The sequence below is a fragment of the Saccoglossus kowalevskii genome, chromosome 5, assembly GCF_978046115.1.
Source record: "Saccoglossus kowalevskii chromosome 5, keSacKowa6.1, whole genome shotgun sequence".
NCBI classification, from domain to species: domain Eukaryota; kingdom Metazoa; phylum Hemichordata; class Enteropneusta; family Harrimaniidae; genus Saccoglossus; species Saccoglossus kowalevskii.
In genome coordinates, this window is record NC_140645.1 from 21,474,043 (window position 1) to 21,499,305 (window position 25,263).

A 25,263-nucleotide genomic window follows, 5' to 3' on the forward strand; every position below is an offset into this window, starting at 1 on the left:
AATACAGCAAATTAGTTTTAAAGAATTATGTGAAAATATTCAAAAGCCAATTCATAATATAATGACGTGAGGTCTCCAGTTTTTCGTGGTTTGTGAGGTGATTTTTTTTTTCATTTTTATTTCTGTTTCAACAAACATAAAATGTGTAGGCAGTGTGTACAGTTGAACATGACACCGATTTACTGCTATCAATACATATAGTCCGTCATATCGAGCAAAAAAGGGGCCAATCTGTCACAAACAGAAATAATTTCTTCACAGTGCTTTTCGGAAAGGTATCACATACTAACAGTCTAGGAAAATCTAGGCTTCCGAAATATACCTAATTTGCGTATATCCAAAATGACCGTTTTGCATATTTTTAAAATATGGAAATATAACTATTTGAACATATCTTTAATTCTAGATGAGATATTTTTAAAAAATCATCATGCTATGGTACTGTTTTGAGTCAGAGAAGGTATGAGAGTGCCAAATGTGTTGATTGGCTAGATGAAAAATAGCATAAATCCAATATGGCCCCGATAATATAATATAATTATTTAATGTGACTTCTCTTCCGGCTTCTTTTCTATGTGGCATGAGTAATAAGTTTAAGATGATAGAATACAATTTTAAATAGAATCGTACAGTACAGAAAATGTGTAAGTAAATTATTTCCTAAGTAGACGGATGCTTCATTTGCATAAATCCAACATGGCCGTCACATCTTAAAGAAAAAAATTAGAAGAATGAAACACCTTGGTTGGATCTACGAATATGCTTTAATAAATACATAATAGACCATTTAAACGTACATTTTTAACTCTATAAACTATATTTTTAATTAACAAACTGTATTAAATAGTTATAATTCTGTCCAAAAGTTTATTGTTTGATTAATGTAATGTAATCAGATATCTGAACTACATTTGTGCATCCAGATCCTCGACATTGACCACAAACTGCAGAACATTCAAGGTTTTGCTTTCTGTAGGTACATCTGAGACTGTGACAGTCTGTGGAGCAGTTGCATCTCACTATCCTCAAGAAATATTCAGGTGCTGCCTCCTTCTCAGGCATTACAGGAATGACGATCGGTTGTGAATCGCCTCCTGGGATTTGCTTCCTGGCGAGAAACCTGATTCATGTCTTTATCACGACTTGATTGTCCATAAAGGCGACACAACCGTTTGAGTACGACAGGTTTCCTAGTTCAGTCCGACACCTACCTGAGGCGAGGGTGAGTAGGAAGACTGTTTTCCACGTCAAAAGGTTGAGTGGTGCTGATCGGAGAGGCTCAAATAGCAGTCTGCTTAGAGCGGCCAACACAACCAATAGGTTCCAATTGGTTGGTTCCGTCGTTCGGGGTCTAGGCCTCTGATTAAACAGTGAATAGCCTTCTAATGGCCGAACAGCCGGCTAGCATCGTCCTCAAAGAATCACAATGGTGGGTGACAAGGCTGACCTATAGCCTACAATCACTGAAAGGACAAGTTCATTTTGATCGAATGATAGACAAAAAGTCAGCTGTCTGGCCAACAAAGGGGTGGCATGGATCTCCCTTCCACTACACCAATCAGTGTACGCGCGTCATTTCGAAACGTAGGCTGTGTTGGTGGGATCCCTGTTCGCTCTGGCCAGGACGTTGGCAGCCTACTCAGAAAAAAATCTGAGTGAGTCAATGGAGAGCCTTGATGCGTGTTAGTGGTACACTGCTGGGCTCAAAGGCAGCGCGCTGTCCGGTTGGGACAGCAGATCCGGAAGTTAGAAAGAACCTCTGGTGTATTGAATAACATTTAAAACAGTAGTAGAAACTACACCTTGCTTGGCCCGTTGGGCGCCACCCACGTCAAAGTGCAGATGCGCTCCTGTCGAAGTTTCTCCAGTACCTGGTGAATAGCGGGAAGGTAGGAAAGGCATACACGTCCATGGGGGTCGACAAAGTGTCCCTGGCCCAGTATCATGGAGTCGGCAGGAGTGTCGTGTACGTCGGTGTGATGAATAAGCCTAACCTTGGACCATTCCCCCGCAAAACAGTCTAGAGGTTACCTATTGAGGTTATCCGCCACTCCGCGTTCTGGAGACGGGGCCGCCACGAGAGGGCATCGGCGTGACTGTTTCTCTACCCCTGGAAGGTGATGTGCAGCTAGCTCCACATTGTATTCCAGGTGCCAAAGGAGAATTTGCTCTGCTAGGACTGACAACAATGGGGATCTGCCCCCCCCCCCTCCTTGTAGCTATAGGAGACCACTTCTGGACTGCTGAAGCAAGACTATGTGGTCTCGAACTATGGGTAGAAATTGAAGTAGTGCTAAGCGCATTTCCTTCAGTTCGAGCCACTTGATATTGCAGCCTGAATCTAATGCACAGATCATATTTTTCATTGGGCTTGTTTGTTCAATAGGTGCGCTCCTCAACATGTTAGGGAGCATTCGTTTCCAGAGTCATAGCCGTGGCGAGTGGGTCCAAGGGGACCCCCTGTCAGAGGTTTTCAATTGCAAACCACCAGGGCAAGTCATTCCTCGCTTGGTTCGAGAGTGTTACTCGCCTCTTGGTGCTGTAACAAAAGTGCACTGTAATGGGCGGCTGCATAACACGGTCTGGGTAACTACCCTGTGAGCTGCTGAGATCATTCCAATGATCCGCATTAGTTCTCGATGGGCCACAGAGGGAATGCTGACTAGGCATTTGGCTAGGTCGTTTAGGCAACTGGCCTGTGGCGACCATACCAAGCCCACCTCCATGTCAAACTCCCTGGCCAGCAACACCAACTGCTGCGTTGGCTGGGGGTGCGACTTGCTCGATTTACTAGAAAGCACAACTAGCCTAGAAAATATGGTATTAGCCTTACCGAATGATTAACCACCACTTATTGGGTTGTGTAGCAACCAGCCATCTAGGTACACGTTGATGTGTACAGATGTGATGTGTCCCGCGCAGCAGTAGCACCACCTGTTTCCAGATACATATGGAGCCATGCAAAACCAGAAGGGGAGCACCCCGCGATTGACTACTTGGCCCAACTTGGCGAACTGAGGGAGTTGCTGACTTACTGGATGTATCGGTATGTATGGGTAAGTATTGCTCAAATCTAGCAAGGCTAGACAAGTAGAAACAGAGCATGGAGAAGAATATGGTGCTCGGCGTTTCCAGGAAGCTTATACTGATTTAGTCTGCTTTAGTCCAGAACGGGGCACCTGGCACCTGTAGTCTCAGTTGTAGTCTTTGAAACCACCAATACTTACGAGTAGAAGCCTTGGACCCCTATCTTGTGTAAGCAAACTATGTACCTCCTGTCGGATTGCTTTGTGAGGGACCCCTGGTAGTGCCCACACTGGAGTGGTGCCAGGGAGGTGGAGTTTGCAGTGGGATATTGTAACCATGTCCAGAAATCAGTTACTCGCTGGCTCCAAACCGGAATATACCAGCGCAATCAGTACAACAGAGATATGTGGGTTCGGCAGGCATATCAAGGTGATCTCTCCTCCGCCGAGAAGTCAATAGGTTCCAAATCTGCCTTCCGCCGAACATATGCCCACCCTCTTGTCGCAAGCGACAAACCTGCTTCCCCTGCGAGCTAGGTAGGCGATGCCAGAGGAAAAGGGTCACCACCTGGTCCGTTCTTCCTGGGGGCCACGTCGCCACTCTCACCAGGAAGAGCCGGGACGTTTGCCTCCTGGATAATTCTGGCCAGTGGGTGCCGACTTTGGTCATTACATTTTCTTAGCTTGGGGTCCTTACCGCATGCCCTTGCCAGAAGCCAAACTGACTTGTGGGTCCCATCTGTACCAACTGGTCAGTGGGATTCCGAAACACCGATACTGCTCCTTCCATCCTCCAAAAAGAAGACGTGGGGTGGTCAATCCTGTGTAACTGAGGCCATGGTGCACCCAGTGAAAACAGCAAAAAAACACATTCCGGTGTACAGAGGCAGCCTCTGCCACGAGATACAGATGATACCCAGCTTATCCCGATATCATGCTTAGCCATGTGGCGTCCAACCAATAGCTGTGTCTGCTTGTGCATTCTGCCATTGAGATTTCAGAGTGCTGATAGTGCAAAACAATTTGTTACAGTGTGCTGGTCACAAGCCGAAGGTTGAGGGTTGCCACTCTGCTCTCAGTGCATGGATTGTTTCTGACTAACCGATAAAATATTCCATGAGCGTTGCCAACCTCTTTGCCTTTCCCACTGAACCCAAAAAATTTCTGGTACCGAGGTTGGGGAGAAACTGAAGGATACGATCGGGCGCGAGATTTGACTTCAGACACTGCTCGATCTGGTAGGGCTTGATCCAGCAGAAAAGGTTGAGCATAAAATTGACCTTCCAAATGGACTTAGGCCTCTATTCTGCAGAGAACCAAGGTCGCCCCTCACCACTGTCTGTGCGTTCTCCTCTACGTCCAGCACTCGGTGGGATCCAAAGCAATACCGAATGCAGAACTCTGACTCCCGGAAGTGTCAGTCTTACCGAGAGTGACTGTTTCAGGATCGGGGTGTGGGGGGTGAACATCGATTCACTAGGATCTATGTTCCCCCTTACCCCTCACCCCACGGCGTGGCTCATGGCGTCATTACGAGGAACAGACTCTGAGGTGCCGCATGAGGTTGCACATTTAAATGATACTATTTTGACGGCCATACTGGATTTATGCAAATGAATTGTCATTCAATCAAATACATTCACACATACCGAACCATATCGCAGCAACTTGAATATCTAAAAAAATGTCATCTAGAATATGTCCTAATAGTTATCTTTTCCATATTGTAAAAATGCACCAAACGCCATCTTAAATATTTCGGAATCCTAGATTTTCCTAGAATGTCAGTATGTCAATCTAAGCACCTCATCAGAATGTATTGTGAACAACTTATTTCTGTTGCAATTTGACTAGACTAATATTGGACATTCAGAGCGAGATATACATTAAATAAACACAAAAAAAGTACAAACAAAAACAATGATCACAACAACATACATAAAATTATAGATGTAAATGTCTCCCCGTGTTGTTTTCAAGGTTCGAAAAATCAACTTTCGTCAAATGCCTAGCTCCACTAAAGCCAATACATGGTTGTGCATGTAGCTACCCTCACACATCACTTAAATATTTGTATCTATATTCTACTTTCATTATATTTTAAAATCCTCCATCGTTTCTGGTTCTAAAAATACGGCTGATCTAAATGGGTCAAATAAAAGAATGACATAATGCACTGAGATTCATAATCCAACTGTCACGCGGTCATTTCTGAGTTGCAGGAAATCGCACAAACCTGAAAATAAATACGACCAACTCGTCTCTACTCTAATCAAACAATGACAGCTTTGGACCCTTTGAAATAACAATGGACATAGCCAACTGTTCTACGCCTCCATTTTGACCCTTAGTTTCCGCACACAACCTCAACACTTCAAGTTCATGCTGTGTTATTTTCTCTTTCTCTTCTCGGTCTTTTTCTCTCTATATTGCCTCAATTTTAAATCTTTCAGGGTCACTTTCACCCTGACATTCTCAGTCTCTTTCCACTCTTCCCCCTCATACCCTAATTTTCAGACATGCTGGAAAGGTGTTCCAGTAGTTTTAATAAAGCAGTGTAATGTCTGCCTAGCAGTACAAGCTGGTCTGACAGCACCATATTCCCCAGCAGTTACGAAACAGTCAATTAAGTCAGGGGACTATTGCCAATATAATCCAAATCAATATTGAATCAAAATCAGAATCTATACTGAATCCGAATCCCACTTCTGACACCAAAATGTAAGGCCTGCTTACTGTTATTGAGAGGGCCACCCACAGACCTCACACTCGACAGGAGTGTTTTCTCTCTTAGAATTGGGTAGACAATACAATAGTACTGAAAATGAAATACCCACAATATCAAGTTAAAGCTTCTGGCTTTAATACCTCTCAAAATAATTAAAAGAAACCATCCATGCACAGAAAAATGCAATGAATAAATTGAAACTAAAATAGGGGATTGCATATGGAAGTGTGCATTGGTAATAACTCACAGTTTCAGGATGTAGAAATGGATGACAGATAAGGAGAAGTATGATTTGCTCACTTTTGCTCAAATTGTGTATATTTATAGTTCAAATGACTACTGACACCCCTGTGAGAAAAATGGTATCGTTCATATCAGCGCAATTAAAAATAAGACAAATCATTAATATGCTGGTAATATGTGGTAGTATCACTATATCGTCTTTAAAATACAATCGTGTTTCAGCATTTTAATTTTACATATACATATGTTAATAATTTGATTTCCGTAAAACAAACTTCTACCTTGTTGTTTTACCTCGATATTATATGTACACTGATTTGACAGTGAAAAAACAACAATTTAGTCTACTCGTCTTGCCAGACAGGAAGATACGAGGATTAAAAGATTAAAAAATAACAAACAATGCTATAAATATTTAAAAGGTGACGCCTAGTAGTCATATTGCAGACAGATAGGTAGCACTGTGAAATATACGTTAACTGGGCTTGCAAGTTGTTACAGTCTTCACGCCAACAATACAGGTTAGATTTGTTTTACATAATCTAAATCATTGTTAAATATATATATATATGTTCAATATTGGTTTCCATATTTGTATTCATTTGTTAGACAAATATATCAGTATCCGAATCGAAAAGATGAATTATTTGAGCATAATATGATGTATTTTTGTGTCATGAGTGGGTATCGGGACTGTACAAATCTTACAAACTGTTTCTTCAGCTCTAAATTGTGGTTTCATTATTGGCAGCCAATACTTTGTGTGTCTGATGTGGTAGTATAGTGCACCAGAAATTTCACATGGGTTTGTATTTATCTTGTAAAATAGTAAGATAATAGTGTTTGAGTAATACATTGATATCCCGAAATAGAAATAAAAAAAATGTTTCACAGTTTACTCAAAATCGACATAGTAAACGGAACTGTTTTGATGCCATTAACGACCGAATCTGTATTATTTAAAATGACATTTATGATATTCGTTTTCACAATCTAATGTGACAAAATTACATAAGAACGAAATTAGTTTTAAGCCAACAAATAGTATTGCAATTTAAGTAATATACATTGCGAGTGACAAGTGACTTGTGAGGGGGGGACATTGTAGTAATCTGTGGTGAACGAGTATTGCAAGAATACGCCGTCTCTGCACCCAGCTGTGGCGTCGCACTACACTACGCTAGTGTTATACTACCCACATCGTCGTTGCGGGTCGACTGTCTATACCTGAGTGCGAAGATGTGCGTACGGGAGTTACATCTACATATTATTACTGTTACCCCCATCTCATCAGTGTTTCCAAAGCATACAAGTGGATGTTAACGGCAACTTTCTTGTCTATGTAATTGTTATTCTCCGATAATACGGAGGGCCAGAGATTTGGGGAACACTTTGAAGTCATAAAAAAATGCGTAGCAAGCGATCACGCAGTCGAAATAACCCCGCAGTCCTACAATAATATCGTAGTAGCCGAGTCAAGCAACGCACAAAGATAAGACTTCTTCTTGAAAACTGCCAACTCAATTTGATACCACGTATCAATGCAATTGAACTGGTAGTTTTCAAGAAAAAGTGGCAGTGGCCCAAGACACCTACATACCAAGTATCATGTATTTGATCTGGTAGATTTCATCTTTTATGACAGTGGAGATGAAATAGGACACCTGAGATCAAGGAAACTTTCCGTTCATTTATGCATACTATGACATCCATACCTGACAATTATATTCAAGTCACGTCGGACTTATGCTAAATAACTTACACTGGTTTTCACACCTTTGATATAAGAATCAAAACCTACATAAAATTATATATGTCATACTTGTCAATTGTTCCACTTAAAATTACTGAAAATACTGCAGGTTAGAAGACTTTGGTTAATATTGATATTTAATTAACAGGAAAGATATGTCTTGCTCACTTTCTAATTGGAATGTTTGCTTTTATATACTTTCTTGTTTCGTTTGAATTATTATGACTTAAATGAATCCTCCAAGTAGTCAAAATCGTCGAGGGAATGACTACTGACATCATGGAAAATGGACTCGTTGATATCAATGCAATTCAAAATATGAACACATCATTATTATGCTGGTAATAAATTCTAGTACTACTAAATCGTCATCAAAATTATGTTACATCATTTTAATTTTACATAAACATATATTAACTATTTGTTTACAGCAAAACAAACGTTTTACCTCGACTTTCATGAACTTTGATTTTACAGAGAATAAATCAATGTAGCCAACTCATCTTGCCAGACAGGGATCAAAATATAACAAAGATGCTAAAAATATTTAAATGATGACACAAAGCAGTTATATTGCGGATACATAGGTAGCACTGTGAAATAGACGTAACTGGGCTTGCAAGTTTTGACATAGACTGTCGACAGTTCTCAGTATACGAAATCAGCAAACGCCGAAGGCATTTCAGTGATGGCCGGTACAGATAACTCTTGTTTCTGAACAGAGAATGATTGATAGCTAATGCAACGTCACGCAGCAACAAGCCAATAACAGATTCGGTGGACACGTCATTTCGCAATTTATTCAATTCGTCGATGACCGGAAAAATCTGCAAATAATGCAGTGATAATAAATACGCTTTGACGTTAATGAATTTTTGTTATAAAACTTTGAAAATATCTGCCCATCACGAAAGAGCTGCAAAAAAAAGCACATGGATCCGTAACCTTTATTTTGTTCACCTCTAAGCAGGAAATGAGCATTGACACGTAGATCGCCGCAAACCAACCGATCTGACACATACCGCGCGTGGAACTATGGGAAAAGTGGTCGGAACTATTTCCACTTTGTGTCAACACAGGTGGCGCTATTCGGTTGGTTTGCGGCGATCTGCGTGTCAATGCAATATTGAGAAAAGTTAGACCTTTGACCTCCCAATTTACATGCATTTTAATGTTAATAAAATAATATTCTGATGAGTGTTGTGTGTTATTTTAATTGATCAACTCATTAAAGATTAAATCTTGCTAAAAATCGGGGGAGGATGTGTTCAAAACAAGAAAAATACTTTTATATAGTTCCGCGGCAGAAACGCTGAGAAAAATGGTAGCGGATGGATATTTAGCCTTCAGAGGCTAGTTATGCATCATAAGACACAGGTTTGTGCTGAATAGCGCCACCTGTGTTGACACAATGGGAAATGAGCCGAACCGCGCTCCGCCTATTATTAAAACCAAGTGACGTCATTCGCTGGCATGCATAATTAAAATCGAGGGAAACTATGCAGAAGTGAACAGTCCTTAGGCCTAAAGCCTTTGCTGATTTGGCCAGAGGACCGCCAGTCCGACACAGATTAGACTGGTTTTATGTTATCTAAGACCTTGTTATGTATGTACGTGGTTTCCCTCTTGGTTGCCATGTTTTGTATTCCTAAACAAATCCATCAGTATTCGAATCAGTGAGTTGAATTATTTGCACATAATATAAAGTATTTTTTGTGTCATGGGTGAGACTCGTGACTGTACACATCTTATAAACTGTTTTCTCAGCTCTAAATTACAAAAAAAGTAAGCAGTGCTGGATTGTTTTCGTGGTTTCAGTATTGGCAGTGTAAGCTTTGGCAGCCAAGTCACGTGACTGTTTACATCGGTTTGTATTTATCTGTTAGTCAATCTCTAAATCCTACAACTGAAAAAATAAGTAAGACAATAGTGTATGACCTGCATGACAACCCAACTGATTGATACACTGATACCACGAAATGGAAATCAAAAATATTAATGACTCACAGTTTATTGTCAATGAAAATATAGTAATGCATATACTTACATGTTAATATTATATATAATAATAATATATATAATACGTCCTTCGATATACATGTTCGTCAATTTTATGAAATGCTTTGTAAAGCAACAAATCACGAAAATAACAATTAAATTTCTTTGTGGTTGATCGCCATTATCTTTAGTACAAACTTATCTTGTTATCACAAATAATTTATGGTTATTTCTACCCCAAGCAAAACCTAATATTTTACGTATATTAAATGTCTAATTCTGCTGGGAAAATGGCATTACTTGAAGCATTAAAGGTACAGTGTTTCACCAGGGAAAATCATAATATATCGTACACCAAACAAACTCACATTTTTCATTATTTCTAGCCAATGGAAATGTGTTTAGTTGTCGATAATTTTAACCTGCTCCTTGATTTGAGAACGATTTTATTGTTATTTGATCAACGTATATTATGAAGAACACTGAATGGTCAGTGCACCGATATTTGATACCACTGGAATATGCAAAGCAGACAATGGCATTTGGCAGTGTATAGCACATAATTTTCTTGTATTCTTACTATTCGACTCTTCCATTTCAATATTGTTCACATAAAATTCAATTTTAAAATTATACCATAGTACAACAAATTATTTGATTAGTTTTCATAATTCTCCCTACATACAATAACTGTTCAAATAATATTATTGGATGTCACCATATTTCAATTAGAGCGGGGGGTCGTCCCAAGCAATGATAACAACACACGCTAAATCGCAAAGGATCATGGGTAGACGCATGTTTGTAAACAATTACACTCCATGTCCACCTGACGCACGTTTTAACTACTATATGAATAAATACAACAGAAACTCCACGGTGAACTAACAAGTGCTTCAATATTTCACAATCATTGAAATCAAAACAAGTTGCAAATTCATACTAATTTATAGGTTTGGATTAATGTCATGGATATCTTGGTGGCCATCTCTCAGGTTTCTGTATTATGGTTTCCGGCAGCACCTAGAGATTACACAATCTCCTGTAATACTAAAGTTGTCATCAAGTACAAGTTCGATTACACTTATAATCTAGGGGTTTCTTGTTTTCAAAACACGCACTGTTGATCTCCGAAGCCTCGCACACATAATCTTCACCATTGATTGAGTTGACTATTTCCAACAGCAACAACAACATCTGAGAAAACCAACGCACGTTTCAGTCATGTGTGCACACACAAATAATCTTGCATAAACTGATAAATGATCACACTTTTAAATGATCAACAACCAATACATATATAGTCTGAAGACAACAAATCCCATCAACTCATCCAACATACAGACAGACAGACTGACAGACAGACAGACAGACAGACAGACAGACAGACAGACAGACAGACAGACAGACAGACAGACAGACAGACAGACAGACAGACAGACAGACAGACAGACAGACAGACAGACAGACAGGCTGGCTGGCTGGCTGGCTGGCTGGCTGGCTGGCTGGCTGGCTGACTGACTGACTGACTGACTGACTGACTGACTGACTGACTGACTGACTGACTGACTGTATTTATTCTCAGGAAACAGGATTTTATTTATTTAATACATTTATTTTCAGGAACCATGTTTGTATCACTTTCATTTTGGGGTCTGATCATGATGGCAGTGACATCACATGCTCAAGATCACCCTGGAAACCCTGCTAATGGCACTTGTACGAATTGTAATGGTGCTATGTACGACAATGGAGTATGGCATAATGTATGCACAGAGGATTTCACCTGCCCACTTGACATAGCAGATATTGAAAATACTATTGAGGGAAAAGAAGTTATGTTCCATGCAGCATATTATTATGGCAATGCAGCATTCGTGCCTGGTACACGTCACTATGCATATGTGGAAATACTCGCAGACCGAATCGACTCCATTAAAAAGGGCGATATAGTACGTTATTTTGAATTCCGCTAATTTTGCACATTCAAGTAAAACATTATTGATGTTTTGACACAAGCAATATATTTAGTGAAACAGTTCTGTCAAAAGTCATAATTTAATATCACAATGTGCATGTGTGTGCAATAGAAACTGGGCTGGTTTTGTTCTTGTGTGATAAAGCAATGATTCCCACTTAGGACTTTAAGACAAATTTGGTACTAAACTAAGCCTTGCAGCATGGGTTGAAGTGTTTTGGAGAAAGTCATAGCCTCCTAACGAGATATATTCACTAAATAGAGAAATTTATACTGCATAATGAACAACATTTTCTAATATTGTGGCGTAACAAGGTTTTTCATTATTATGTTTCATATTAACTAAAACAACTTTGTATATATCGATATACATTGTTTTACAGGGAACGGTAGCAGTGCCAACTGACAATTGTCAGCGATGTGAGGTCGACGAAATAGAAGACGCATGGGTCCAATTTGTTTGTACAATTGTGGTGAGTAACCTGCAATGTTTATTTCTTTGTAAACATACACTACAATAAGCAAAAACGCATCAACACAATCGTAGGGGAAAAAAGAGAGAGAAGGTTGGGTGTTGTGATAGTTTGATTATTGTACCACTTATTTACTTCATTTTTAAATGTATAATACCATATTTTACACTTTAAATGTTTGATATACTAATACTGCTTGAAATAATGCAGTCATTTACAAAGTAACTAAATTGTGTGGAATGAAAACATTCGTAGGGAAACAGTCGTATATGTTTATTTGTTATTGCGTCTCAACATTTTCTTCTCTGATTCCATCAATCAATGTTTTTGTTCACATATAGGATTGTCCATCAGCCATCGCCACAGAGATCGAGTTATTAGCGACACATTCTGAGAAAATCTCAACTCGTGATAGATTCTGTTTGGTTCGCAAAAATGACGAGTATACCATCTATACCTGCGAATATTACACTGATGATCCTAATTTCGTTGACGATCTGATTCAAGCCAGTACATAGAAAGATGGCAATTAATTATCTTTGTGCCAGTTATCAATAGTTAGGTACTTTTCATTGCGTAGTTTTGGATAACTTCGTACTGTAGACCACGTGCTTCAACAATTATACGTTATCAGTTGCAAGGTCTACTCCGTTTGCATATAGGACTAAATATATTTTAATTCCTGTACAAGTCAAATGAAGGGTTTATTCTAGAACAAAAATGAATGTTTGATAGAATGTTGTTCAATCCGATTGGGAGTCCATACAAGTTATGTCTTGGACGCTGTACACTTTAGCATACTGTATATGTAGGATGCGATAGATCATAGGTTGGGAATTATTGAGTGGAATCAAAACACCAATTCTCCAGTCATATATCAGAAAGCCACTCTGGCAGTATTTAGATCAAATTAACTGTAATTATTAAGAATTATGTATACCGAATGCACGCAAATAATACCCTTCACTTTTAAATTACATGTATCTAGGATAATTATAGTTAAAGTTAACTTCATATGTCGATAACTGTGCAATAAATGATGTTACTATGACATTATACTGCATCTTTTTTGCATTATTAATAACTGAATGTCTAAAGTAATGTCTAGATTTATTCTGGGTTTCTGTGGACAACATACTCAATGTACTGTATATTCGAAGGACATATATATGGCCCCTGCAGCTGGTTCTCGTACACAATTAAAGTCAAAACTGTGACAGTCAGTTACATATTACCCAATGTGAATTGGACCAGGGTTTGGAAATTACAAGGTGCAACACAGAAACAACACGGGGTCGGTACCCTGGTTTGCATGCACAATTAAAGTCCAATTGGGACTAATTTTAACACAAAGATAGGGTTTTCAAATTACATGGTCCTCTGGAAAAACACAGGGTCATTACTGTAGCTTGAATGCACAGTGAAATTGGGCGGTCAGTTACGTAATGAACCATAGTGATTTGAGACGAATTTTAGCACATAGCCAGGGTTTGCAAATTACATGGCCATTCAAAAAAACACAGGGTTAGTACCCGGGTTTACATGCACAATTAAAGTCCGAGATTTGACGATCAGTTACGTATTAAACCGAAGTTCATTGGGATCAATTCAAGCACATAGCCAGGATTTGCAAATTACATGGCCATTCAAAAAACACAGGGTTAGTACCCGGGTTTACATGCACAATTAAAGTCCGAGATTTGACGATCAGTTACGTATTAAACCGAAGTTCATTGAGATCAATTCAAGCACATAGCCAGGATTTGCAAATTAAATGGCCATTCAAAAAACACAGGGTTAGTACCCGGGTTTACATGCACAATTAAAGGCCGAGATTTGACGATCAGTTACGTATTAAACCGAAGTTCATTGAGATCAATTCAAGCACATAGCCAGGATTTGCAAATTGCATGGCCATTCAAAAAAACACAGGGTTAGTACCCAGGTTTACATGCACAATTAAAGTCCGAGATTTGACGATCAGTTACGTATTAAACCGAAGTTCATTGAGATCAATTCAAGCACATAGCCAGGATTTGCAAATTACATGGCCCTCAGAATAAAACACAGGGTAAGTACCCTGGCATGAATAAACATTTAAAGTCTAAGTTCGGACAGTCAGTTATGTAATGAACTATGTTGTAATGTTTTGAGTTTTATCATCAATATTCTGGTATTAATTGCCAATAAGAAACAATCAATTCCTTCTATTAAAAGTTCAGTTATTGAATACAAGAGCATAACTGGTTGTCGACCAGCTGCAGTGCCCTCAACAGCTATAACGGATTACACCAGAAACCCACAGGAACTGTGATACAGACAATATGCAAAACAAGGAGTAACATCTTAAGCATGTCAAATACATTGCAAAAATAAAAAAAAACACAGTTATATAAATATTTAGATATTTATGTGCTCTAAATAATCCAGAATAGAACGAGATGAATTAACGCTATAGTCCGTCATCTTTATTTTAATATTGGATGCAATCATTATCTTATGGGTGACCACGAGTCATAACTTGACGGGAGTTCACACTAATGATTTTCAGATAAATGAATTTGACAGGGTAATATGAAAACGCTATCACAAAAGCAATTAAACACCTTGCTGAGTTTTAAGTATAATCTAGACAAAGTGAAGACTGTAACAAAATCGAAGGCCACTGTTATGATGATACGAGTAAAACATATCTCAGGTTGCCTTATAGATGTTCTTCAAATACAGTTGCTCTTGTACCAAGAACCATTCATGAGCTAGTGGGCAAAACAGAAGTTTGATTAGGATGAAAAGTTCAAGCCATTGTTCACATTAAAGGGGTGAGGGCTTGCCGAGTGTACTGTATATTCGAAGGACATATATATGGCCCCTGCTGCTGGTTCTCGTACACAATTAAAGTCAAAATTGTGACAGTCAGTTACATATTACCCAATGTGAATTGGACCAGGGTTTGGAAATTACAAGGTGCAACACAGAAACAACACGGGGTCGGTACCCTGGTTTGCATGCACAATTAAAGTCCAATTGGGACTAATTTTAACACAAAGATAGGGTTTTCAAATTACATGGTCCTCTGGAAAAACACAGGGTCATTACTGTAGCTTGAATGCACAGTGAAATTGGGCGGTCAGTTACGTAATGAACCATAGTGATTTGAGACGAATTTTAGCACATAGCCAGGGTTTGCAAATTACATGGCCATTCAAAAAACACAGGGTTAGTACCCGGGTTTACATGCACAATTAAAGTCCGAGATTTGACGATCAGTTACGTATTAAACCGAAGTTCATTGAGATCAATTCAAGCACATAGCCAGGATTTGCAAATTACATGGCCATTCAAAAAACTCAGGGTTAGTACCCGGGTTTACATGCACAATTAAAGTCCGAGATTTGAGGATCAGTTACGTATTAAACCGAAGTTCATTGAGATCAATTCAAGCACATAGTCAGGATTTGCAAATTACATGGCCATTCAAAAAACACAGGGTTAGTACCCGGGTTTACATGCACAATTAAAGTCCGAGATTTGACGATCAGTTACGTATTAAACCGAAGTTCATTGAGATCAATTCAAGCACATAGCCAGGATTTGCAAATTACATGGCCATTCAAAAAAACACAGGGTTAGTACCCGGGTTTACATGCACAATTAAAGTCCGAGATTTGACGATCAGTTACGTATTAAACCGAAGTTCATTGAGATCAATTCAAGCACATAGCCAGGATTTGCAAATTACATGGCCCTCCGAATAAAACACAGGGTAAGTACCCTGGCATGAATAAACATTTAAAGTCTAAGTTCGGACAGTCAGTTATGTAATGAACTATGTTGTAATGTTTTGAGTTTTATCATCAATATTCTGGTATTAATTGCCAATAAGAAACAATCAATTCCTTCTATTAAAAATTCAGTTATTGAATACAAGAGCATAACTGGTTGTCGACCAGCTGCAGTGCCCTCAACAGCTATAACGGATTACACCAGAAACCCACAGGAACTGTGATACAGACAATATGCAAAACAAGGAGTAACATATTAGACATGTCAAATACATTGCAAAAATAAAAAAACACAGTTATATAAATATTTAGATATTTATGTGCTCTAAATAATCCAGAATAGAACGAGATGAATTAACGTTATAGTCCGTCATCTTTATTTTAATATTGGATGCAATCATTATCTTATGGGTGACCACGAGTCATAACTTGACGGGAGTTCACACTAATGATTTTCAGATAAATGAATTTGACAGGGTAATATGAAAACGCTATCACAAAAGCAATTAAACACCTTGCTGAATTTTAAGTATAATCTAGACAAAGTGAAGACTGTAACAAAATCGAAGGCCACTGATATGCTGATACGAGTAAAACATATCTCAGGTTGCCTTATAGGTGTTCTTCAAATACAGTTGCGCTTGTAGCAAGAACCATTCATGAGCTAGTAGGCAAAACAGAAGTTTGATTAGGATGAAAAGTTCAAGCCATTGTTCACATTAAAGGGGTGAGGGCTTGCCGAGTGATCAGTCAGTTCACAGTATATTAAATATTTCAGATATTTGTTAATAACAAGGGTATTAGGTATTGATTAGCTAATCTTCAAGATAGCAAAGTGAAAAGTAATGCGTTGCATAGAAAAACACAGAGCGAACAGCAGCATAAGCTTAATGTGACTTGCAAAGAGCTTTACATTATTACCTTTGTGAAATATATATATATGTCACTGCTCACTGCTAGGAATAATCATGGGCGAATGTCCATATTTGTCATGGCTTGTATATGAACATTCCTAAGAAAAGTTACAATACTTGGAAAAACTCCTCATACCAATGACGCCTGTAGGATCTGTGGTTGGGAACTGCCAAGCTAATGGGCTGGAATTCGCTTTTGATGGCTTGTAAGAATTCCCACCCTGTCTTCAGTGTAAAGAGTGTGTAAATGATCCTTATTAACTGTTTTGCTAGTAGAGAAATAGAAATGAGTAAAATGAGGCTTATTGAAACACATAATGCTTGTGTTAAAAACAGTAAAACCGAATTTGCATAATGCTACTAAGCTGAGTTGCAAGATACTTACATCTGTCATAAACATTAAAGAGGTACTGATCAACATACACAAGGTGAAAAATAGGTAATTATGATATTGGATTACTTCATACATAGATGACGATAAATGTAATTTCTGAATCAGATAAGCTACTAGGATTGACCAAGGAAAAAATGTTTATTCTAGTTCTAGAAATATGAGATTGAAAAAGCAATGGCTTGTATGGTTTTCCATAAAGTGAAATCCGACTCATCTGAATGGGATGAGTGTATAGCACTCATTGGCCCAACGTACCACAGTAACAGAACATATGATTACAAAACACCACATGTTTTTCATTGTCGCTAATTGCAATAAAATTGAATTAGACCCACCAGATCTGAACCTGTGTTGAATCTAGACTTGATTTGTAATCTATGTCCGTGAGTATATAGCTGTCGATGTTCGTTATACTGCACAATAATTATTATTATTATACACCTAGCTTAGCTTTGCTGTGGTGAATTAATTGGACGAAGCAATTACAGTAAGTTAAGATATTTTTTAGGGTAATCCATATGTACTACTCAAATAGAGAATTTCATTACAATAATCTCTAAACCAAACAGCTGAGTTGATAGTCATTGACGTACGACCATCATCCAGTTGTAAATTCGTTTATACATTCACTCTTTAATTACATTATTATAACGCCAGCTATTGACATATGTAAACCGCAATATTACCAAGTCGTCTTTAAATCACACTTCACTGCTATTAATTATGTTGTTAAACATAGAATGTCAAAGAGCAAGCCTCTACTTCGATAATTACTCAACGCGCAAACTCAGAAATACATTTTGGAAAATAAATATGCAAAAAGGATGGGATACAGTAATATTGGTGTTGACGTACGCTCACTCGAAGAAGGGTTGATTGATAGATAAATATAGCCACCTGTTGTTCTGAATATGCTAATTGTCCGTATTGCCCGACGATGTCAAATGACACTAGTGACAGGGATGAAAGTGTGGCAACTCCATTATTTATGAAATTCAAATGATAAATGTGCAAAATAGTAATAGCAAGTTGGGACAATTGTGGACAGTCGGTTATCAGTCATGCCAATGCGATGACCCAAACAGCATCTAACAAAATATACAAAAGCAAACCTATTTTGCATTTGTATTCCTTACTAGGATTTTGGTTAACATTATATTATTAAGTTCGAAGACGAAGACAGTACAGCGGGAGTTTCGACTGACGTGCAGTGGAGGTCGATGCGACTGCGTACTGTATTCGTGCATATCCTCGTAATAACCTTATTATTATACATCCTCTCCTCCCAGAAATACATCATGGAAATGCCGAAACCCAAAACGTTTAGAACAGATTTAGCGAACTTCTTTGTGTGGGGATCAGTCAAACCCTGGGAGTAGCCATGTTTGTTTTTATTATAAAAGGACGCTTACACACGTAATCGTTCCATATTTCAAATTCGCGTTTCCAAATATGTTAGGATGAAAATACACAGTGCAATACCGCAAAATTACGGCACGCTGTAACTTATGGCGTTACTGTGACAGATGTATAATAATATATTATATTATCAACTCTATTATTTTCATTGATTTAAACATTAAAACGATTCCAGTAGTTAACATGTTAAATAAATACCGGCTGCGCATGAAACTTAATTTACAGAATCTAAATCATTTTACATTCACCTACAAGGGGCGTTGAATATTTAATGCATCTGACCATTTCCCATAGCAGAAGATTTTTATGTTATGCATTTCTCCCATCGTTTGATGCAGCTCCGGGTTGGTCCTCCAACCACGTCGTAACTTCTGATGTCAAGGCTGCATCATTTGGGAAACGCTTTCCTTTCAAAAACAACTGCGTGGCTGGGAAGAGATGAAAGTCAGAGGGTGCAAGGTCAGGGTAGTAATGAGGGTGGGGAGGATTTCATAGTCACATGCCAGTGCTTCTGACCTGGCGAATTGTGGGTCAGATCGTTGTCCTGCAGGAGGAGGATACCTTTGTTGATCTTGCCCTGCCTCTTGATATAAGTGAAGCGTAATAGGCTCATGTAATTGTGGTACTTTTTGCCAGGAAATCTGTCATCACTACTCCGTCCTGGTCCCAGAAGACTGTGAGCATGACCTTTCCAGTGGAGGGCTGAATCCTTGCCTTCTTTGGAGGTAGTAAGTCCAAGTGCTTCCACTACATTGACTGGGATTCGGTCTCTGGATCATAGTGATGGACCCAAGTTTCATCCTGTGTAATCAGTCTTTTGAAAAACTCATCTTCTTGGCACATCTCCAAATTCATCCTCGAACACTCGACGCGTTCTTGCTTCTGGAAAGGTATGAGCAACCTGGGAATCCATCTGGCAGACACCTTTTACATATGCAAATAGTCATGAATGATAGTTTCCACAGACCCTGTACTAATCTTGATCTCTTGAGATATTTGGCGAACAGTAATGCGTCGATCTCTCAAAATGGCTGCCTCAACTTGACGGACAAGTGCCTCATCAATGGCAGAAAGGGACGACCAGGTCTGGGAGCTGTTTCCACAGACTTCTGACCATGTTTGAATTCACGATCCCTGCGTTTTACAAGGTCATATGATGGGGCATCATCACCATAAGTTTCTTTCATTTCATCAAAAGACTCCTTTGGTGTGTGTCCTTTCAAATACAAAAATGGATCACTGCGCGACACTCAATTGGTTCCATTTCACACCTGTTTACGTCTCTGTAGAAGTATACTTCTCACTCCTATCTATTTTGGTATATATGTTCTACCTCATTCGATATTCTATACCTGTAGTACATGGGAAACTTTTTTTTTGAAAAGTCGTAGCATTTTTTTAACAACTGTTAAACCGCGAAGGTTTTCTACAAAACATTCAACGATTTTTAGCAGATATAATTATTTTAGTTACAAAGAATAATATTGTCACTCCCTAAAACAGTCCGATTTTATTACTTGTATTTGATCATACTCAAGGTGAGTTATTGATGTATAGCAGTGTTTTGAAATTTGGTTCAACTTTGCCAAATAGCGACACTATTTTTTAAATGAATTCTTAGACTACCGTAATGTGTTAAATGTTGTTCTCAGTTGTGCCTGGTCAGACTTTTGTTATGATGACTTCCCTTTTGCACAATCAGTTCACGTGCATTTGCACTATTGTTTACAATCAACTACATGCATGTTTAAGATAGACATTATAAACAAAAATTTGAGGAATTTGATAAATAGAGTGTTTACTTATTGTATTTAGTATAACAACTTCGCAGGGCTTTAAATCCAGGTAATCACGTGATCGTGCGAATAGCTGATCGCATGTTCACTCTACCACGCCATAGAGACTTGACCTTTAAGATAAAGAGTTTATAACCTTTGGGAAGTACGAGCCAACTGTACATCAGTTACCTAACAATTGCAGAATGTGTTTGTTTTGTATATCTTGTTGGATGGGGCTTGGGTCATCGCATTAGCACCACTGATTACGCTCTGTCCACAATTGTTCCGACTTGCTATTACTATTTCAAAATTTATCGACTAAAATATTTTTTAACGTCATAAATAATTTACATAGCACGCGACAAAAACTGTCATCCATTGTTCAGACAATTATCATATTCAGAATAACAGCACGGAAAATAATTATCTAGTGGAATAACTCTGACACCGAGGTACAAGAAGACCTGTAAGGTTTGTCTATTACGTTACATAAAAAAAAATGATGTCAAGAACATTGACCAACTCTTGAAAACACAACTTTTGTGCATTGTTCATTCGGGAATATGTAAGTGCTTCGTCTGCTCGACAGGATAAAATCTTCGAATGAACGTTCCCCGAGAAGAGTAACAATATACACATTTCTGGTATTCCTATCCTTTTTTGCATAAGTATTTTTTTGATTATTCGAGGTGCGTGAAGTGTGATTTAAAGACGACTTGTTAATTATTGTGTTTTAGACATGACAATGGTTATAATGATGTAATTAAATATTGAGTCTACATACGGATTTATAGCTATGACGGGTTAAATAAAAATGCCTGTGAAATGCCTGCTATTTTCTGGCCTCAAATCATTTATTGGAACATCAATATTATAATTGTTTATGTTATTAAGTATATAATCAAGTACTTGTTTCTCGGGGAAGAGTGAACCATAAAGAACACATATAGGGTTGAGTTAGATACGAAATATATCCCTTCTGTAGCTGGTCGCCGCGGGTAGCTGTACTGCACAATCAGAGTCACTTGTATTGTGGCCGATGGTCAGTTGAAGTGCCGACGTATATTGGCCACGGAACTCTCCACAATTTCTATGGCTATTTTGATTTTTTTTGTCAAAGTCGGGTTTGACGTCTGGCTTTTCTTCTAGTTATTTGTCAGGCTACTGGGGATGTTCATACACTGATGCAAAATTGAAATAAGAGAAAATCTGTTAACATTCTGAAGATTGAACTATGGCTATCAATGAAATGGAGAAATGATAAACAAAAATGATATAATGAGTCCATGGTTAGTAAATCACGAACTTGAAATGTTGAAATGGGTGAACGCGTCGAGGACAAGTGCGTGAATGATGGCGCTTGAATGAATTGAAAAAATAATTGTTATTCGAGTTAGAATGGTTGTGATACGAAATCACATTAAAAATTACTTAGTAGCAAAATATTGACAATCCACTTTTACGCAGTTGAAATTGCAAGATAACTTCACAGAAGTAATTTCTCTCCCTCGAACGTTGTATAAACAAAAGCCTCTACCAACTCGACTGTTTGGTTCAGCGTAGTGTATTTCTTCTACATACACATAATCTACAAGAAAAGTTAATCTTTCAAACGCAGTAGTAACATTGGTAAAACCAAAAGACATTTCATCCAGGTTTACAGCCTGCTGTGTGACTGTCGGTAACAAAATGTCAAATCAAACGTCGGGATCATGACGAGTTAAACTGGTTCAAAGACACCGTAACTGATTACCATTGTCTTATCTCTTGGTAACTGGGCAACAAGGTGGAACCATATTTCCCACATATTAGTTGGTGTTGTATATCAAGTCACACACCCAAGTACTCTGGATGTTCCACTTTAAATAACATAGTGAAAATTCCTCAATTTTCAATCTTACTTGTCCGGGATATTTCAGTTACCAACTAAGATCATCTATTTCTGCTATTTAACAGTATATCTTCTGCATTGAAGTATATATTTGTCTATTGTCTTCTAATAAAATAATGAACTTTATGCTAAACACGAAGTGATGTCAAGTGTTTTGAAATAAGTGAGCACATGATCATAATAATAATAATGACATTTGGTCACCTTTTACTTATGTTATTTGCACATTCCGTTTATGAGTTCTTAATTTTCACAGAATAATCGCTGTAGATTCTATTTTTATTTATTTTAAAAATATAATTGCAAAAAAGCATCCACTTTATCCTTAAGCAGTGGCGTTCTATAGCAGGTGTGACGGAATTATTTGCCAGTGGAACAACAGTATCAATCTTACCTACTATTATAAATTAAATTTAATCAGCACAAGTAAATAACATCTTGCAAGATTTTAATATGATTTTGGTGTTAAAGGTACAATTAAAACGTAATAAAAAGACAATTTGCATGATCTTGTTAAACAATTTTGACACCAAATTACAGATCTAGACGGGGGTACTTCGCAGTATTCTTGTGATGACCCTTAGGTATTCAAATTACTCTCTCATTCAAATAAGGTTAAACTATTTATGGGAGAGGTATGTTTTTGCTAATGTTTTGACTGGTATGACTCATGGTGTTTTCCATTTAGATTTAATACAAATTCAAACTGATTATTCTTCCAAATAGTATGTAATATAATGCAAAATATATTGGTGTTTTTTAAAATCTATGTGATGAATTTAGTTGTTGACAGCGAAATTAAAAATAGCTAAAACATTTTTACAGTTTTTTTTTTACAAATTAATAAGAAACACTAAATTTAAAAAAAATACTATCTTCCATGTTCTTTAATCTTAGGTGAATCCTGCAAATAGTTCAAAATATTGTGTTTCTTGAACATTTGCCAAGTAATGACTGCTGACACCCCTGTGATGAAAATGGCTTGGTTGATGTCAGCGCAATCCTAAATAAGAACAAATATGCTGGTAATAAGTGGTAGTATCACTATAAGGTCATCAAAATATAATCAATTATATTTCAGCATTTTAATTGTACATATACGTTTAATTAATTATTTGTCTTATAGAAAACAAACTTCTACCTTGTTTTCCATGACTTTTTATGAACACTGATAAACCAAATTAGCTGAAACGTCATGCCAAACAGAAAGATGCAAAAAATTAAAAGATTAAAAGGCAACAAAAATGCTAAAAATATGGATATGTATATATAAGTGATGACTTATAGTAGTCATATTACGAACACATATGTAGCACTGTGAAATAGACGTTAACTGGGCTTGCAATTTTTGATAGTCTCCACGACAACAATACGGGTTAAATTTGTTTTAAGCTTTGTTAAGTATGTATATTGTTTCACTATTGGTAGCTATGTTTTGTATTCATTCACTTGGTAGACAAATCCATCTATATCCGAATCACATAACATGAAGTATTTGTTGTATCGTGAGTGTGACTCCTGCGGGTACATATCTTTCAAACTGTTTTTTTTCAGCTTTAACTTACTAAAAGTAAGTAGTGCTGGAATGTTTTTGTGGTTTCATTATTGGCATGGGTTTGTATGTATCAGTGAAAATGTGTTTACCGTTGACAATTTTAACCAGCCGTTTTAATTGAAACAGTGTGGTCAAGCCCCAACTTATATTCGTTGCCACATCCTTGATATAATGGTCACAAACTAGATACAATTATAGTTGACAAAGACAGCAGGTAAAACCCATTGGTCTATACATCTTTCACTTAAATCTGTTACTTATATATCTATCTCATCTTGTTTTCACATTGTACTGTGATACGATACTAATGTTACTGCTTCCCCAAGAGTCACTATCTCGTGCTTTATCATACCCGTCTTCCTAATATCAGAATCACTACAACACACCATTCAATGTTTTATTCGTTCAGTATTCAGACCTGCACTACTTTCCAAAACAAATCGGGAGAAGACTTGAGACCATATACCAGTGCTTATCTGGATCCTGTAGACCATTATGATTTTTTTTTTCATTCCTGAGGATACACTAATAGTTGGACCTCATTAGCACACCCGACTTCAAAGAAAGCGAAGGGCTGAACCATCAATGTATCGATCTTAAAAGGACTCAACAGTACATTTTTCAAACAAATGATCAGTTCCACTCTCACTCTGACAGGTTTTCTACCACTGTAACGATATACAACAGCATTACAACACAAATGTAGTTCTGAAATTCTTATTTGCATCAGAGGTAAAAACACTGCAGTAAAATCATTTTCCACTATGAGCAGCTTTAGCGCACATTGGGTCAGTTCAAACTCTTAGTTTACTTGAACTTGGGATTGACCCTTGTACCAGCTTCTTGGCGTGCCCTGATATTATAGTATTTTTATTGTACTTGAAACTTGTTTATTGCACTTGAAGCAAACAATTGTCTTCATATATTTAACAAACTCCAAACTCAACCAGTATAGGCTGTCGCACTTGTTTCGCTCGTGCGCTTATGCAGCAGTTCTCACCTGAATATACAACAACAAAATTATTTGTTGATATGGTTATTGAATATACATGTTTGTGCCCGTGTTAATAAAACAACTTCAATACAATTCTGTTACAGCAGATCACAAGCTCGTGCCTATCAGTGAGTGACATTTGATAACAGATAGTCGCATGCTGGTTTGCAAAAACGTAAATAAATAGAGTCACAACGCGACAGTCTATAAACCGGAAGTTGCATTGTTGGATCAACACAGTGTATTCAACTTCTATAAAAGTGTAGTTTCTCCATTATATGAGCATGTCAGTATTCCTGCGTTACCATTATGCGACGTAAACAGCAAATCCTGGTAG

General features: G+C 37.8%; 1 protein-coding gene across 1 annotated transcript; it reads left to right on the forward strand.

The window, feature by feature from the left end:
• Nucleotides 1–6,435: 6,435 nt before the first annotated feature.
• LOC102801149 (uncharacterized) lies at nucleotides 6,436–13,250 on the forward strand. Its single transcript, XM_006824330.2, has 4 exons — nucleotides 6,436–6,518; nucleotides 11,372–11,700; nucleotides 12,110–12,199; nucleotides 12,541–13,250. The coding sequence occupies exons 2-4, from the start codon at nucleotides 11,377–11,379 to the stop codon at nucleotides 12,715–12,717; spliced, it is 591 nt and encodes a 196-aa protein (XP_006824393.1). The 5' UTR covers nucleotides 6,436–6,518; nucleotides 11,372–11,376; the 3' UTR covers nucleotides 12,718–13,250.
• Nucleotides 13,251–25,263: the final 12,013 nt, after the last annotated feature.